The following is a 17,515-nucleotide window of genomic DNA, read 5'->3' on the forward strand; positions in this document are numbered from 1 at the left end:
GTGATGTAAGACTTCTTGCCTGGCGCTGCTCGTAGCTTCAGGTCACAAACATATCGTACAGTGGCTTGCTATGCGACATATGTATATCAGGAAATACGGAATACTGTAGAAGGATCTTTACACATAATGCTTGTGATATAAATAAGTTAGTATATAGTTGATGCATATGACCGATATTATGGGATGTGATTGAAGAGAGGCGCTTAATGCCTGAAACGATCGTGCCTCGTTAACTGGTGCACGTCTCTTCACGGGGCACACACCGCATATCCCCAGCAATTATGGCTAGCTTGGTGCAGGCGACACTGGTACAGCCTCATTTTTTGGACGCTTTGAGAGAGAGAGAGAGAGAGAGAGAGAGAATCTCTCGTCAGATGCTGAAGGCACGCCCCTGCCTCCCTGTATGTACATACATAATGTGTGCTGCAAATATAACTAACAGAACATATCAGACGAAAGACACAATCACAGGCATGAGGGGTACAAAATTGCTTTTATTTTCTCAGAGAATCATAAATACTGGCTTTTTACAACTCCAGCACGCGCCAGAGGTAGGAAGTGTCCGTCAGCACAATACAGAGGACGAGACTCATCCTCTACTAGGAAAATATAATAAAATATGTATTTATGACGAAATTACACATAGAAATAATTAACATGTCTGTATGTATACATGTCTGTAGACCAGTAGGAAGCTGTCTTTTCTTATGTTTAGTAAATACACTGAAGTTAAATTTTTCACATGTCACTGATGGTATCTTAGCCAGAAAATCAACAGGAATCTAATTTGAAATGACCAATTGGAACTTTTAGGAGTGATTTCCACCATCTCTAATACCCATAAGTCTCGTGAAAAAGAAAACTGAAAGTGTGAGTATAGACGGTTCAGCAGTGTGTGTGTGTGTGTGTGTGTGTGTGTGTGTGTGTGTGTGTGTGTGTGTGTGGCTTGGTGGTTGTGTAGCTTAAGAAATAGCAGTGATGTACAAAAAAAAAAGAGAAAGAAAGAAAGAAAGAAAGAAAGAAAGAAAAAAAGAAAGAAAGAAAAATTGCTCCCTAACTTTAAAATAATTAAGAAAACTGAAAAGTGATGATAAATAACACTAAACTAAGAAATGGAGAAATTAAACTGGCATAAACTTTCAATCAGATCTGTCTCTGCCAACCGCAAGCCTCCAGCACCAGCCTGCATGACAAACAGAAAACAGACAGACATAGCATGAATTGAAAGAAAAAAAAAAAAAAAAAAAAAAAATAATGGCAAATGAGAAGCTAACACTACCCTGTCTATAAAAACATTCACCTGCATTTATTTCATCCAAAAATAGACATGAGCCCATCCCCTTTCTCTACCATTTCCCATTACCAGTGTGTGAAATTCCAGACAGCACTATGAAGACAAACTTTCTGTACTTTTCCTCAGCACACAGCACTCAATATATGAACACTATTACACACTGCCCACCACCTCTTGTAGCACTGCATTCAGTATGTTAGAGAACCTTGTCATCATTCCCTCTGATGCAATGACTGGAGAGATTACAGACATCAGGAAACAAAGAGACCATTCCTTAGATATTTGATACCCTCGGTTGCTGCCTCTTCCTATATTAGTACCTGGTTTTCCCTCCCTCCCGATGCCTTGAAATTAACCACACTATACCCTTTGGCAATTATGTTTTAAAAGATCACAATGGCTACTGAAGTCTCTCACTCTTAATTCCACACTTGCACACAAACAACCACATGCACACACAAGGCCTCTGAAGACTTGCTAATACCCATAATATGTGCTCTGTGCTTCACCCACTGACTGTTATGCATTTATGTGCAGTTAAAGCTCTGTGAATACCCCATACACACACACACACACACACACACACTAGGGAAGCCTTCACAAAGACGTTCCCTCAAGTTACACCCAGTGAAAGAGGAGCATACATCTCATCACAAATACAAAAATTTAGGTTAGTGCATAACAGGTTAGCATTATCAATAAAAAATATCAGAGCTATAAAACAACACTCCAGTTGCGAATGAATGAATGAAAGCACTCCTATAACTGATGAAGGAGAAAGAGACGTGAAGGAAGATACAAAAGGGTGTGACATTTTGATTATTACCAGACGTGTGATGAATCTGTAGGGGCCGAGGATGCACCCCACCACTAGGCACTTCATCTTGAATAATTCTGCTGTGTGTCCCCAAACCCAAGCTACTCTAAGCCTCCCCAGAGAGATTAAGACTCCCAGTGATGCTGTACACAAGAACCTCACACCTAATAAACACCTGATATGCACCTCTGCCTCCCATCACACCCTCATCCCACTCCCTGTATGCCCATATCTCCTCATACTCAACATACACCTGCCTCTACCCTGCCCTGTACTACTTTCTATATCACCTGTGCCACACCTGTCGTTAGTTCATCCTTCAGGTTAGTGTACCTCTGTGGAAGACGCATCTAATTTTACTGTCGTGAATCTTTTTAGCTTTCCATCACTTTTTCTTAAGAGTAATTGCTTTTTTGGCAGTTGTGCTTATAAGGGATAACTCACATATAGTCTTACACTCTCTATCTTTTGTAGAATCATAGCATATTTTACACACACAGATTGCAAGGACGTAACTCTCAATAACTCACACCTTACTCTCCTCAACACCACACTACACCACACCAACACCATACCACTGCTGCATCTTCCTGTCACACCCTACACAGCCTCACACACCCTAGCACTGCCCTGCCCTTCCTATCACACCCTGGCACTGTCCTAATCTATCATAACCAACACAGCCTCACACACCCTAGCACTACTCTGACAACTACCACACCTTTTACAAACTCGTACTCAGCACACCACAGCACCCAACACACAGCAGCTGCCTCATGGGTGCTGCTGAGTGAGGCTTGAGCTCCCAAAGGTGTTAAGTTCTTCCAGTTTGGAGTAAGTTGGAGGCGTGAACTTGCGTCTCAGGAACTTGAGGATGTAGAGTGGTAGGCAGGAGACGAGGGTGATAACGAGGACCTTCCAGAAGAAGTCCTTTGATTTGATGAACTCCCAGTCTGGTGGTGGAAGAGGATGAAGGATGGAGTATTGGTGTGTGATGGAGGAGGGAAAAGGATGGAATATTGGCATGTGAAGGAAATAGTACTAAAGGAAACTGTGAGGCCACTAGCAAAAGCCTGCAATACAGACTCTATAGAGAAATAACACACACACATACACACTCACACCCTCACAAACACCTAAACCTAGACATAACTTCCCCAACACCCAGACTCACCAAAGTAGTGCATGAAGATGACAGAAAGTGCATAGAAGCCAAGGGAGATGAACTGTGCCACCACCATGAGGGGATGCCAAGTGCGCACTGTCAGCCCCACCATCAGAAGCTCCGTCAGGATGAGAGAGGTGAAGCTGATGCTCACCACGTGTATCAGCTCATCCTCAAACAGCAGCATTGCACCATACATGAGCACCCCGCCTGCAGGAGAGATAGGAGGGTGGATTGATGGACTGACTGGCTGGCTGAAGGCATGTCAAGGATAAATAAGGCAAACAGGATGAAAAAGATAATAAAAGTAACTATGACTCCTGGAGGGCCCGGGATGGTGTCATGCCGTGACTCCCCAAGTGACGTGAAAACCCCCCTTGAGACTTAGTTACTGGGGAAGTGTGCCTCCTAGTGGCGCCCACTGGTAACATAAGAACAAGCCTGCCAGGGCAGGATTGGGCCTATGGCTAAAGTGCTTCCCCACGAGATGAATGTGAGGCGGGGAGTTGGACAATATTCCATCCTCCCTTATCAGACGTTCATAGAGTAATGGGGTTCCGCCAGGCTTTGGAGCCCAGAACAGCTTCACTGATCCAGAGTCCTTCTGCTCCTTCAAGTTCTCTATCACTCTGGCGTTTCCGGGATGATGGCCCGCTGGTGGGGAGGTAGCGCTCTTTCTGCCTTCAAATACCAGCGGGTTAATGGCTTTGATAATGGGGTACACGGTGCGGACGCGGTACCAGTCCCCCCCGAGTCCGAGGGGCGGGCATAGAGCCTCTGTGTTCGTCCTGAGGACCAAGGGCATTCTAGCAGAACTCGTGGTCTGCAAACTGGTGTTTTGTGCTGCGGCGGGCCTAGTAGCTCAGGTAGCCAACCGCCTGGTCTGAGGGTGGCATCCTCAGACTGGAATCCTGTCGGGGGCGACCTCGGCAGGTAGGTTTCGCATCACCTGTGCCGTTGAAGACGGTAGGTGTGAGTAGTGCTGGCTCTGCCCACTACCCTGTCGTCCCCCCAAAGGGGTTGTCCTGGCCGCCTGCTATCGGCTACTTGGTCACCAAGCGCGGGTAAACGGTGGTCAGACAAAGCATGACTCGATCAAGGGAAATAACTGGACAAACACAGACACAAAAATCAGGTCCATACAAGTGTAACTAAGAACCTGTATACTTTTTTATATAAGAGGGGGGCACTGGTCAAGGTCAATAAAAAGAGCTGAAAAAAATAATAAATAATAAAGGCACACTAAGAATGCCAATCTCAAAAAGAAAGGTAAAAAAGAAAAAAAAGAAAAAAAAGAAGAAGGAAAAGACTCTTGAAACCCTGAAAACTTGGTGCACTCAACTAGATCAGCACACAAACCTTGATACATGCTGATGAGCACCCAGACAAAGAAGGTCTTGTAGGACAGCGAGCGCCCCTTGGTGAGATCCTTGTACAGCTCAGGATAGGTGAGGGCAATGGTAGGTGAGACGTCCTGGTCCAACACAAGGGAGAACACAGGGAAGTTGGTGTAGATCGTGGCATACCTGCAGGAAGGTATGAAGTCTCGTCTTTGTATGGTCACAGCCAAAGTCATCTAACAAACTGCAGTCAAATTTCACTGTACTTTAGTCTTCCCATGATGTTAAGTCTCCTGATCTGGCAGATAGGTAGTGCCATAATAACAGATGAAGGAAAGGTTGTACACAGTGAGACAAAGAGATGAAAAGATAAAGGAATCAATAAATAAAGGTAGTCAACAGAAACAGAGATGAAAAGTAAGTAGGAAATGACAAATGATGGATAAATATAGAAAGACAGCAAGTAGAAACACAAACAGATGAGCAGACAAACATTTACCCCACCAAGAAAAACCAAAAATGAAAAAAGTAAATACGAAATGAGATAATAAGTAATTACAGGCAGTAAATAGTAAGAGGAACACAAACACAAACAGATAGACACACACTTACCCCACCATAAGGAACCCTTGGTAAAGCGCTACACTGGAGAAGTAGAAGATGGAGGAGAAGATAGCCTGCATGGTGGAGATGATAAGGCCACGGTGCATCACAAACTGGGACAACGCTGCCGACCGCTTGTAGGAGTTGCGGCCATGGACAAGACAGAGGCGGGCGATGTGCTGGAACTGCTCAATGCTGAAATCTGCTGCCAGTGATGCCTGCTTGCCTTCCTGTGGGGTGTGAGGCAAATAAAAGTGAGAATGTTGATTTAGTAATTCCAGAGATGTCAATGGTATGCTAGATTACTTTATAATGCAGAGAAAACAATACACACTTGCCTTACTCCTTGGTTGGCATATTTTCTATTTTCTACAGATTTAAACATGTGATGAGAAAAATGCACAGGAAAAGCTGCCCGAAGTCTTTCTGTGCCCTCCCTGCACCCTACCTCACCTTGCCTCCCTGCACCCTTCCTCACCTTGCCCACAATACCGATCCCTGCGTCTGCTGCCTGGATCATGGACACATCGTTGCCTCCGTCCCCTACGGCTGCTGTCCGCTTCCCTGTGTGTCGTTGGATGAGCCGCACCACAGCCGCTTTCTGGCGAGGTAAAGAGACAAGGCAAGATAAGAGGCAAGATAGGCAAGATAAACAACAAAAGAATAAAACAAAAAAACTGAGAGACAGCCTTTGCTACACATCTGAAGTGGCAAACAGGCAACATATGAAAGAAAAGAAAAAAAAAAGTGAGAGGTAGTCTACATAACAAAAGCAAAACACAGATGAAGCATAAAAAAAAAAAACATGAAGAGTGAGGAGAGTGGTGTACCTGTGTTGGGGAGCACCTGCACACCACCACGACAGGACACTGCACCGCCAGATCCATCAGCTCATGCTCATAGTACTGCAGGCAGGTCTCCAAGGCATCACCCTAGCCAAGGAGGAACAGGGGAAAGTTAGCGAATGCTGCTAAGATATCCTGGGTGTGGTTTCTGGTGTTCTGGTCTTACTGTTGACTGCAGTGTGTTTATCAGTTTTTCTACTGTGAGAAGATTGGTTGTTGTTCTATGGAATCTTATATGGCATTTGGGTGTTGAATGACTGAGAGAGAGAGGGAGGGAGAGAGGGAGTGAATGAGGGACTGAGTGAATGAGTAAGGCAGTGAGCAAGTGAGTGAGGAAGCGAGGAAATACCCACATATACAAAATCTCTACCTCAACTCCTCAACACTCACCTTGATAATGAGGGCACAGTCACTCTTCCTCCTAAGGGCATTCAACTCCAGATGAGCCTCCCGCCGTGAGCCCAGTGAACCCATGATGTGGAGCCCTTGGTTTGGCGAGACTAGACGGGAACTCTTAGCAATGCAGGTGGCTGTCTCAAGCTTGTCACCTGTCAGCATCCAGATCTGTGGGTGTAGGTGAGTGTGTGTGACGAGGAGAGAGTTAAGTGATGGCATAGCTTGAATGGTTTAGTTTAGTGCATTAGGAGTGTGAGTGGTGACAGTGAAAAGGTTAGTGTATGGTTTGCATGACTGGTTGTATGTGTAAGAGAGATGTGGGACATTATGTGGAGAGGAAAGAAGATATTGAACTGGTCTGTGGGGAAAGGAAAAACAAGCAGTATTGAAGGAAAGATTGTGTCAGTGATCGTAAAGAAAGGAAAGGTGGAGACTGATCAACATCCTCCTTTCTTCTCCTCCTACACTACCTATCCATCTATATACCAGGCCAAAGACTTCACATAGGGTGGGACAAAGCACCACACACTCATACACACATCACTCGCACTCTTAGTCCTGTCAACATCTAGAAGCAGTATCACGAACCATCCTATTACACAGATGGCAGAGACAAGGCATATCACTGAATGTCCTACCAAACACTGAGCCAGGAACACACTCACCCTCATGCCGGCGTTCCTCAGCAGCTCCAGGGTCTGCTTCACATTGGTCTGCAGCTTGTCCTCCACCCCAGTAAGGCACAGCAGCTCCAGGTCACACTCCAGGGTCTCCACCACTGCCGCCACTCGACTCCCTCGCTCCGTCACACTCATCTTGGCTGCATTGTACCGTTGCTGTGGAAAGATTGATTGAATGATTAAAAAAAAGAAAAGAAAAAGGTGGGAAGGCATCATAACATTACTGGAAAGGAAGAGTCTCACAGACTATCCTATTATACCCAAGGAGCTTAGGTATATCACAGTTGGCCACATACTTCCACACCAACAGAATAACACATGACAAAAATACCTAGTTCGTCCAAACGCAGACCCCAACGCACCTCAAAGTGAGTGTACTGTTCAGCAGTGAGCACCTTGCGGGCCACCACCAGTGTGCGGAGGCCCTTCTGAGCCAGGTTGATGCACTCCTCTTCCAGCCAGTCATTGTACTCCACCATGGATGCCATCACTGTGTCCGCCCCCTTCATGTACAGCACCACCTGGCCCGATGACTCATCCTGATAACACAAACACACAGGTATTGTATTAATTTGTCAGTGTACACAAAGATATTGTATAATTCATCAACAAACACAGTGGTATTGTATTAATTTATCAATAAACATGCAGGTATTACATCAATTCATCAATAAACACACTAAATGTATGAAATGTATAGTGTCATATTTCACTGTATTGTATTTAAGGTCTCAGCATTCCCTAGACAAGAGAGAAAAAACAAAGAAAGAAAAAATACTTCACCTCCATTCGCTCCTTCACTCACAGTAAACACAAAACAATAAATAAAATGAATTATTATTTCTTACAAACTCAGAGTAAAATTAAAGCAGAAAACATATAGAATTAATGGTCAGGATAAACAAAAGGAGCCCAAGATCACCAAAACTAAAGACTTAAAGTTCAGAAGGTTGCTATGACTCAAGACCAAAGTTCAGAGGTGGCCCATGACAATCCAGCACCCCAGAAGCACTCACCCTCACAATGATGCCCATTCTCTTGGACTCCGAGGTGAAGGGGAAGATCTGAAGCACCGTGTAGGTCAGCATCTTGCCCTGCGGTGTGCGTAGGGTCAAGGTGGTCAGGTCGCGGTGCACCAGAGGCAGGCCAACACTCTCCGTCCACTTCACCAGTGCCACCTGTTGTTAAAATTATTGTTATTATTGTGAGTGATGTGTGTGAGTGTGTGTTGCCTTGTCTGGGCCACCCAATGTGGGATTACTGGGCTGGTATATAGATAGATAGATAATAGATGTAGTAGTAGTAGTAATAGTAGTAGCAGCAGTAATAGTAGTAGTAACATTATTATTACTATTATTACCATGAAAATCTATGAGAGGGCATCAAGAGAAAATCATCCTGATGAGCAAACAAATATGAAAACTTCACCCATCTCCCCACCTCTCCTAACCCAGCTTTGCCTCACCTAATAAAAAAAAACTCAGCACAACTGCTTCACCATCTCCCCACTCTCCTAGCACATCCTTGCCTCACCTCATCAGGACTAGAGGCTTGGTAGTTAACATTGTGGTTGGTCTGGATCTCGTCTCCCTCCTCTAGTGCTGGGTTGACTCCTTCCTCATACACAGGTGTCACATTATGGCAGAGTGCTAGAGCCTTCACTGCCTCCCCAACCCGTGTCACCACTGTCCTTCGCATGCGTGTGGGTGTGGCAGTAGCTCCCTGGCTGCTGCTGCTTTCCTTGCCAAAGAAGGTCGCCACATGTGTTGTCACCTGTGTGTGAGTGTGAGTATAGAGTTAATAAATGGATATAAAACCCTAAGCACACAAACAGAAAGAGAGAGAGTGAGAGAGAGAGACCTACACCCCCAGTCACCTCATCAAAAGTGTCAGATCCGTAAGCCACAGTGCCGAGGTGGAGGATCTTGAACACCATCTCGTTCTGGGTGAGTGTGCCAGTCTTGTCAGTGAGGAGGTAGGTGATGCGGCCCAGCTCCTCGGGGATGGTGGTGGACCGGACCACTGTTCCCTGCATATCCTTGTCCCGGTGGATGACCCAAGAGTAGAAGGCCTTCCCCACGTCAAGGTTCACTCGCAAGCTGGGGAAAGTTTTAATCTGGTCTGAGTCTTATTTTTTCCTATTTATTTTTTATTAGAGGAGGTCAAGGACAACAAGACTCTACAAAAAAAGGCCCTCTAAAGTGCCTGTCCCTAAAGAAAAGAGCCAAAAGGATTATCCCTCGAGAGAAATACAGAAGCATGCAGAAAGTTTCAGTTTAACAGTGAAAAGGATGAAAGATTATGAATACTGGTCGATTCTTGCACTAGGGAGGTGGACAGAATAGCAGTGAGAGAGTAGAAAGTAATCTAACTTTCCTCTCTTAAGTGTTCAATGAAATCTAAGTGCACACATTTTCTTATTTACAAATGTTAAAATCTGTCTTTTATCCCGATTCAAAAGGTGAGTGGTGGAGAGCATTCCTCACCTGATGGGGATGATGTATGAGAAGAGAAGCATGAACCTGAAGAAATAGCGGTACCAGGGCCCACTGAACCCCTTCAAGAGCATCATCACCACTGTCAGGCCCAGCACTGCCACAAACAGCAACTGGCAGGGAGAAGCAGCACATCATCATCATCATCATCATCATGTCGTCATCACCACCATCATCAACATTATTTGCGTATGAGGCTACTCCTGACATATTGTCGTGCTAGTCCTGACACAGAATATGATACATCTTGGGTCTTCTTGACAAGTGAAAGACTGATCCACAAAAGCAAAGAGTCTGCCTCTCATCAAAGTACCTTGGTTAGATTGTTGATTTCCAGGTCAAGAAGGCCGACCTTTGACCTTGGTGCTGCATTGTTCATGACGGCGCGGGTCTCAGAGCCAGTGTAGATGACCAGCCCCAGCAGTCTGCCAGAGGCCACCACGGAGTCGGCCCACACAGTGTTCTCCACACTCAGGGATTCCTCTGTGGATGTGTCATGCTGCCAGAAAGAAGTCAATCATTTATCAACATTGGTAGATGCAAGTCAGTGGTTTCTACAGAGGTTAAACCTTACTATAATGATAAATGTGTTCTATGCATTTAATAATTCTTCAGTCAATGTGTCAGATGATTTTTCAGTAGCTGTATCATGCTGTCAGAAGGAAGTTATTAATATCTAAGCAAAAGAGCTAGGGTAAAGCTCTGAATACACAAGAAAAAATGCTATCAATTCAGTATATTAGGCACTGATGGTGAGGACAATACCTTACCTTGGTGAAAGTACCTATGAAGGTGTATATGTCCTTCTGGGGCTTCTCAGCATACACTGTTGCATCCATGGAGAACAGTTCCTCGTTGGTCTCCAGCTTCTGGGTGACTGGGACAGCAAGGCGCAGCTTCCAGTCAGTCTCGCCATCTAGCTGGTCTGTGCGGATAAAGCAAGTGCCACTTGCCTCGGTGGTGCGGAGGAATACCACATCTGCCGGCACTCGCTGGTCCTGGGAGGAAAGAGAGTTAGAGAGGTATGTTTGTTAGTCTCTAGGTCAATAGATCCAGACTGCTTTCTTCACAAGAGGATAAAATTGATGGTATGTTAGGAATACCTCATAAAGACCCGGAAGAACAGACAGAAATTAAACTTACATGTCCAAATATAAACTAACTTTTAAAATGAGATACAGATTCTTCACATGAGGATAAAATTGATGATATGTAGGGAATACTTCACAGAGATCAGGAAGACAGATAGAAAATTAGGCTTCCATACCCAGACAGAAACTAGCTTATAAAGTGAAAGAAGAGACAGATTCACTTTCACAATACAAATCAGAGCATAGAAAAAATACTAGAATGAGACCAAGACACAGCAAATGCAGAAAGAGATCTTCAAGCAGAAAAATAGTAAATAAATAAATAAATAAAAAGAAATTACAAAAAAAACAGACCTTCCTTTCACAAGACAATATAGACAAGACATCTCACCTTCTCCACAAATATGAGATCTCCGACCCTGATGTTGGCACTGGTGATGGTGCGCTGTGCTCCCTGTGGTGTTAGCTTCTTGTACTTCTGTTGATTCACTTCTTTATCTCTTTGCCAGCGCCTCACATCATCCACAGCCTCACGGATCAGAGTAACCATGATAACAAACCCCTGTAAGAAGGTGATGGTGTTCATGTGTCTTTATGTCCACACAAGAAATGGATACAATGCACAATAAGGACATTAATTTAAAGTTTGGTGGATTTTTTTAGAGTAGTGCATCTAATTATTTCTATACTGACTAAATTCCCACATTCTACCTTCCCTTGGGTCTTGGTCACATCTCAAAAGCAACAATATGAAATGAAATACAGAATAAGAAATAAAATGTTTGGTGGTATTTGTCCATGAGCTGAGGATGATATCAAAATCTTTCATCACTTTAGCAGCCAGTAATGTTTTTAAAAAGATTATACTGTGAACTTGCACCATAGCACATTGCTAAGACTAAGATAATCCTTTTGGAGTTCTCTTTCAGGACTGGCATTATAAGTGGGCCTTGTTTTACTTAAGTAAAGCTCTAGGAGTAAGGGATATAACTCTCCACAGCTCCTCAGTCTGTGTAGAGGTAGCCAATACACAGCTCAGGGATGAATCATGAGGTTAGGTTAAGTTAGGAGTAAGAAGCTACACCAGTAAGGGTCAAGACTCACCAGGGGCCCCCAGTATGTGTAGAGGTAGCCAATACGCAGCTCAGGAATGAACTGTGAGGTGGCCATGACTAGGAAATATAGATTCAGGAACATCTTGAATTGCTCAAACAGTGCCTGCAAGAAAAGAGTAACATGGAAATTAGTGAAATGAATAAAGAATACTGCTCCTCTTTTCACTGTTTACTCTAAACATCATTTGAATATATATATGCACAATATGGTATTCAGAAATGTTATTTATAATTTTACTGGGAGTACAGTACTTATAAACCACATTTACACAGTGAGATTTTCATCAGAGTGTTAGTTAGTAATATAAAATAAATAAGCAAGAAATCAATTAAAAAATCAATATGCACATATGAAAGTGTATTATCAGAATGCTAGCTGAAAAAAAAAGCAATAATAATGAAAAAATATTCATACAAAAATATATATTATCAGAATGTCACTTGAAAAAAAAATCAATTAAATAAACACAAACAAATATTCACACATGAAACAATATCATCAGAATATTAGCTAAAAAATAAGAAAAAAAAGTTATTTTAATCTTTTTAGCAGGATTAGGGAAGTAAGACATACATCAAATTTTTCTTTGTAATACCACATGCCAGATTATATCAATAACAAGAATATCAATAAATATGTAAACAAAAATACAATAACAATGGTTATTTTATCATAAACATGTCTTTTCCTGCAAACAGAAGGTGTCATCCAAAAGAGAATAAGATAAAACAACAAACAAAAAATTACCAAAGAATACCAACAAAACAAACACTACTGATCTCAAACCAAGCCACAAACACACACTCGTCACTCACCAATGGAATGAAGGTAATGAAATTGTACTTCTGATTTCGTATGACATTGGCAGGGAACTTCTCCACGGTGGGGTGACCAACACGGACTGAGCGCGCCGTGAGCTGGCGGCGACGCAGGCAACAGTTGACCAGACCCTCACACAGCCTGCCAGGGAGGGGCAGGTGCAGGTGGTCAAGGCCTTGTGACTACCAGGAAGCTGACTGACTGCTTGATTGAATCACTAACTGGCTGAATGAATGACTAACCAATTGACTGATTAACAGATTGATCGACTGGTTAAATGACTGACTGTTTGATTGAATGACTTAAACATTGACTGAATAAATGAAAGACTAATTGATTGATACATTAACTGAATGATTGAATTAAAGACTAATTAACTGATAAAAAGTCGCCACAAACACACTTGAAAGAGAAGAGCAATAACCATGACATAAAATTCATTTGCATCTTAAATAACCACAATAACTGCAACATTCTGTCACTGAGAAGTCCAACACAATGCTCACCGGGCCAGGCAGTTACGCACGCAGTAGGAGAGGCAACACAGCTTCTGGGTACCCGTCATCCTGAAGGTGCGGGTCTCTGTGTCTGTGTCAGAGAGGAGGTACTGGGACTCGTCAGCCTCAAAATCCCCATCGACAGCTGCGTGCATCATAATACCACCTGTTGTTTGGCCGTGGAGGTCTGCAATGTGGAGGTCTTGTTGGCTTCTATGTGTGGCATTACTAAAAACTGGCTAGGTTTGTATGTGACGGAATAATGATTAAGTTTGTAGGTGAAGCAGTAAGTGATTTGATTTTATACAGTACACTGGTGGATTTGTACATGTAATGAAATATATCAAGTTTGCAAGTGATGGAATAAGTTACTGGTCTTAATACTGTAGATACTATGAAAGTAAACATGAAAAGCAACACAAGCTGAGCAACAAGAAAGTCTGTAATGAGTGAATATTGCAGCTTCAAGGTGAATGTATGCAAATTAGGCTGCCAGAAATGCAGAAGCTTTGTACAAATTTCTGCTTGTACGCAAAGAGGGAAAATGAGAAATACTAACAAATTAATAAGTCCCTACTGAAAGATCAAAGTCTTAAGATTGACTACACTTCTAATATAGATAAGGTACAGCTAGGACTCACAACAAAATAAAGAACTTGATTGTCTGAAAACCCATCTGTGCAAACACCCATTTAAGTGGACAACTGTGCAACACCATCATGCAACACATCAAACATACCAAAACAAAGTCAAACCACCAAAAATCAAATCAAAAGGGAACAACCTCACGTTACACCACATCACATCACATTCATGTATATGTAAAGCAGATACTTCAAAAGCACACTATTGTCTCATTCATCAGATACAGACTCATTCAAAGCTTGGCTCACTCTGATCGCATTATCACAACTTAACACTCGCCACATGCAACCCGACCCTCAGACTTACTCACTGTGGAGCATCGACTCATGGGCTCCACACTAACACATAGTAAAATGAGAAAGAAAAAAAGGTGATGATATAGAAATATTAGGTGTCACAAATCTTTTAATCCTGAATTACTAACATTGTTTTCAATTCTACAATCCAGTGAAATAAAACTTAATAAACCCAAAAGAGGAAGTAAATAAAATCAATCTACTTTCTACACGCATCATTCCAAATAAAACATTAATCTGTGTCAACATTAACAATACTTCCCCATCTCCCACTATGAGGTACTGTTGACACAACTGAATGTTAGGTTGCCAGTTACATCTCCATCCCTCTGAGGAGCTATGAGAGTGAGGGGAAAGCAAGGCATTGAAGGATTTCCTCATGACAGGCTGAGAAAATTTTTTTGCTTGCAAATGACTGTCTCCTAACTTGTGAACTCTGTGGCTGATCAACTCCTGTTCATGATTAGCTTTATACAGAGATTTTACTAAAGGGATGAGGTCTTGTGTGTAGGAATGTCTTAGTACATCAATTGCTACTTCTCTGTCCTTCTTACAGAATCTGAATGTGGCTATTAATTCCTCACTATTAAGAACATATGACTAAATAAAAAAAATCATAGTTTTCATTCCATTCTCCGTCTTCCATGCAAGTAACAGCCACACAAGCCCCAGAAATCATAATCAGCATGAGTATCATGACAGTCTGTGCAACCAAAGAACACAAAATTTCCCCAGCCTGCCACTGCTAAGCCTTTAGAAGTGGTAGTGTAACCCCTTCACACAACACTGCAGGGCAACACAAGTCATCACCATCGTAACTAAAGCCTTGACCACGAGAGGTTTCCAAAGATGATCCTCACTGTGCTCCTTCAGCCTTCTCAGCCTTCACAATCTCACTATCTGTCAAGAAAGCTTTCATTTTAGATGCCACGACATAAGTGGATAAGACACTCTTTTTTCCAAGTTCTGTGTGGAAAGCAAATGTGAGAGAATCATAAATACAGCATAACTATGAGCATAATCCTTTGCCTTTGTCAACACTAGCTCATCATTTCAATTTCCATTTCCAGCACTGATATGCAGAGTGAGAAGTGGAGTTTGGTAATTATTCAGAAACTAAAAACAAAGTATCAAATCACATAAATAAACACTGATGAAAATAATAAAATACCAGACAACATCAATGAAAAAAAAAAATTTAAAGCTAAAATCTCACACTATAAAATGAATCAACGATAAAAAACGGAAGCTGAAAGTTACACACGTCATACAGCTCAGAAAACATTCCATGGCAAAGTGAAAACCTGTCAGTTTCAGGCAATTGTACTGGACTCATGCAGGGGGAAGTGGGGGAGGCTCATCCTGCTCACCATGCATGGGGGGAGGGAGGGCAGGCGGTGCTGTGCTAGGCCGAGACTCCAGCTTTGGGGTTACGTGCGCTTAGCTCGGGTTTTCCAACACAAAGGACTCGCAACCTTTAATCACCTTCGTTTAATTTTTCTTTTTCGATGTCCATGTTCTTTATACTGTTATTAAAATGGTACGGTGAATTAGTGTCAGGGGAAAGCAAGCATTCTCAGTGAAAATGTTGCATACAATCTGCTCTCGTGATTACTACAACTTCATTAAACCTAACTGTAAACTCAAGTGACTTCAGAGATTTTGGGTGATAAAGCAAGTACTCAGACAATTTCAGAAGCTTTACAGTTCCTTTACTGAGTCTGTTTCAAACTATTCTGACTTTAAATGACCAAACACCTCTCTTGACATTCCAAAACTACTTCATGTTTCCAGTAATGAGGACCTACATGAATCATGACTAATGAGGACCTACATGAACCTATAACTATGTAGATGGCAGGGATCTGATAAGCTTGAATTCCATAAGATCAACAGAAAAATAAGTTTGATGAGAATGTGATAATTTTGTCTGTAGGATAAGAAGGCTTTACTCATGTGGCAAAACTTTATCAGTTGACAAACACAATATTCAGGTATTATTTCAGTAACCCCTAAGGCTCAGACTCATGATGGTTAGTAAGGATTATATGTACACACTTTAATAAGAAAATGCCTTTAATTCATTAGGAAAATTTTACCAAGTAGTTTAGAGAATGTTACATGACAGCACCATAGTTAGGTTACAGTGACATATAAGAAAAATATCTTTATTTTGAAATTAAGTGAGGCACAGTTTTACCAAAAAAAAAAAATAACACAAGTTTTACTTATCTGCCTGGATATTCTCTCCACAAATTACACATTGTGTGTCTTCATGACCTACAAGATGACTGGCTTCAAATTTCACAACATACTTCTATAAATGGGGAAATGAGCCCGTCCACAACTGTATAAAGGACAACACACTTACAAGAAAGATTCTTGAGTTCATCCTGTGTCAAGATGACTTGATTAACTAAAACCAAATTGATAATGAACTTCACTAGGAATTCAAATCAACACAAGCATTGGTTCGGTGGTGCCCAGGACGCCCTTTACTAGGTCAGGTGCCTCCCAGCTTCCTAAAAGTCACCCTGGTGGGGATTACACCACTACATCCGGCCTCCTTATCAGCTAGGACAAGGAAAAAAAAACTTAACTATTTACGAGTAAAACGCACTATGAACGCTCAAAGCAAGATAGTGATGAAAAAAGGATGACTTCATGTTTACTGTATTAAGATAAAACATGGTTCAACTTGGCATATCAGTACAACACTACAGCCTGGCCACTCCTCCCACACTGACTTACTGCGGAAAACATTTTCCTTGTATTTTCACACCACGCAAGTGAACAATGAAATCACCTGCGTTGGGTGAGGAATTAGGTCCACAGTGTTCCAATAACTTAATATAGCAAGAAAAGGCACACAAACTTACGAAAATTGCAAAAGCCCGGATGCGTTGACTCAGCTGTGTGATGTAAACAATGCCGCCCAGGCTTGCCAACCCGCGCCGCCCAGGTTGTGCACTGGCCAGCGCCTTATCTCCTCCGCACCACGGTATTCCATGATATGAACAGCGGCAAAAATACAATAAATTGGTTGCCACGGCTGTTAAGTGTTCTAATTTTATTTTGAGAAAAAAAATCGGCAGTCCAGGTGGCCTCAATGGTGTGGTGCCGGGCACGGCTCCGCTAAATGTTCTTACTGCTGATTATTTAAGTTGTTTCTTAGCAGATTAGCGTTCCCCTCATTATGGAAGTCGTTGGCAGACTAACAAACTTAGTTCCGATGATTGTAGTTTACGATAACCTATATGAATAAAAAAAAAATACTGGAAACTAGGAAACGCGAGTAACTTCCTTCAAAACTTTTAAAATTTGTCAGCTGGACTGTCTGCCCGAGTAAAGGGGCCCATACACGTTCAAAAAAAGCGTCAAAATTTTGCATCAAAATTCTTATATCAAAATTTTGA

The 17,515-nt window shown here is 42.3% G+C and overlaps 1 protein-coding gene across 7 annotated transcripts; it reads right to left on the reverse strand.

Moving 5' to 3' along the window:
* Positions 1–478: 478 nt before the first annotated feature.
* On the reverse strand, positions 479–17,123 carry LOC135109858 (probable phospholipid-transporting ATPase IIB). 7 transcript variants are annotated; one of them, XM_064021628.1, is made up of 22 exons: positions 16,979–17,099; positions 15,470–15,625; positions 14,910–14,999; positions 13,168–13,345; positions 12,658–12,802; positions 11,831–11,944; positions 11,118–11,288; positions 10,406–10,633; positions 9,949–10,134; positions 9,627–9,748; positions 9,017–9,239; positions 8,674–8,913; positions 8,157–8,318; positions 7,503–7,679; positions 7,126–7,296; positions 6,455–6,628; positions 6,050–6,151; positions 5,698–5,820; positions 5,229–5,449; positions 4,636–4,802; positions 3,286–3,486; positions 479–3,064 (listed from the first exon to the last, which is right to left on the reverse strand). In XM_064021628.1, exons 4-22 carry the CDS (start codon positions 13,314–13,316, stop codon positions 2,886–2,888), a joined length of 3,255 nt encoding a protein of 1,084 aa, XP_063877698.1. In that variant the 5' UTR covers positions 13,317–13,345; positions 14,910–14,999; positions 15,470–15,625; positions 16,979–17,099; the 3' UTR covers positions 479–2,885. The 7 variants fall into 7 exon arrangements, with proteins under 7 accessions (XP_063877698.1, XP_063877695.1, XP_063877697.1 ...); XM_064021625.1 differs by lacking the exon at positions 14,910–14,999 and having other exon boundaries at positions 16,979–17,100; XM_064021627.1 differs by lacking the exon at positions 15,470–15,625 and having other exon boundaries at positions 16,979–17,095.
* Between the last annotated feature and the right edge of the window lie 392 nt (positions 17,124–17,515).

Source organism: Scylla paramamosain, chromosome 19 (assembly GCF_035594125.1).
Source record: "Scylla paramamosain isolate STU-SP2022 chromosome 19, ASM3559412v1, whole genome shotgun sequence".
NCBI classification, from domain to species: domain Eukaryota; kingdom Metazoa; phylum Arthropoda; class Malacostraca; order Decapoda; family Portunidae; genus Scylla; species Scylla paramamosain.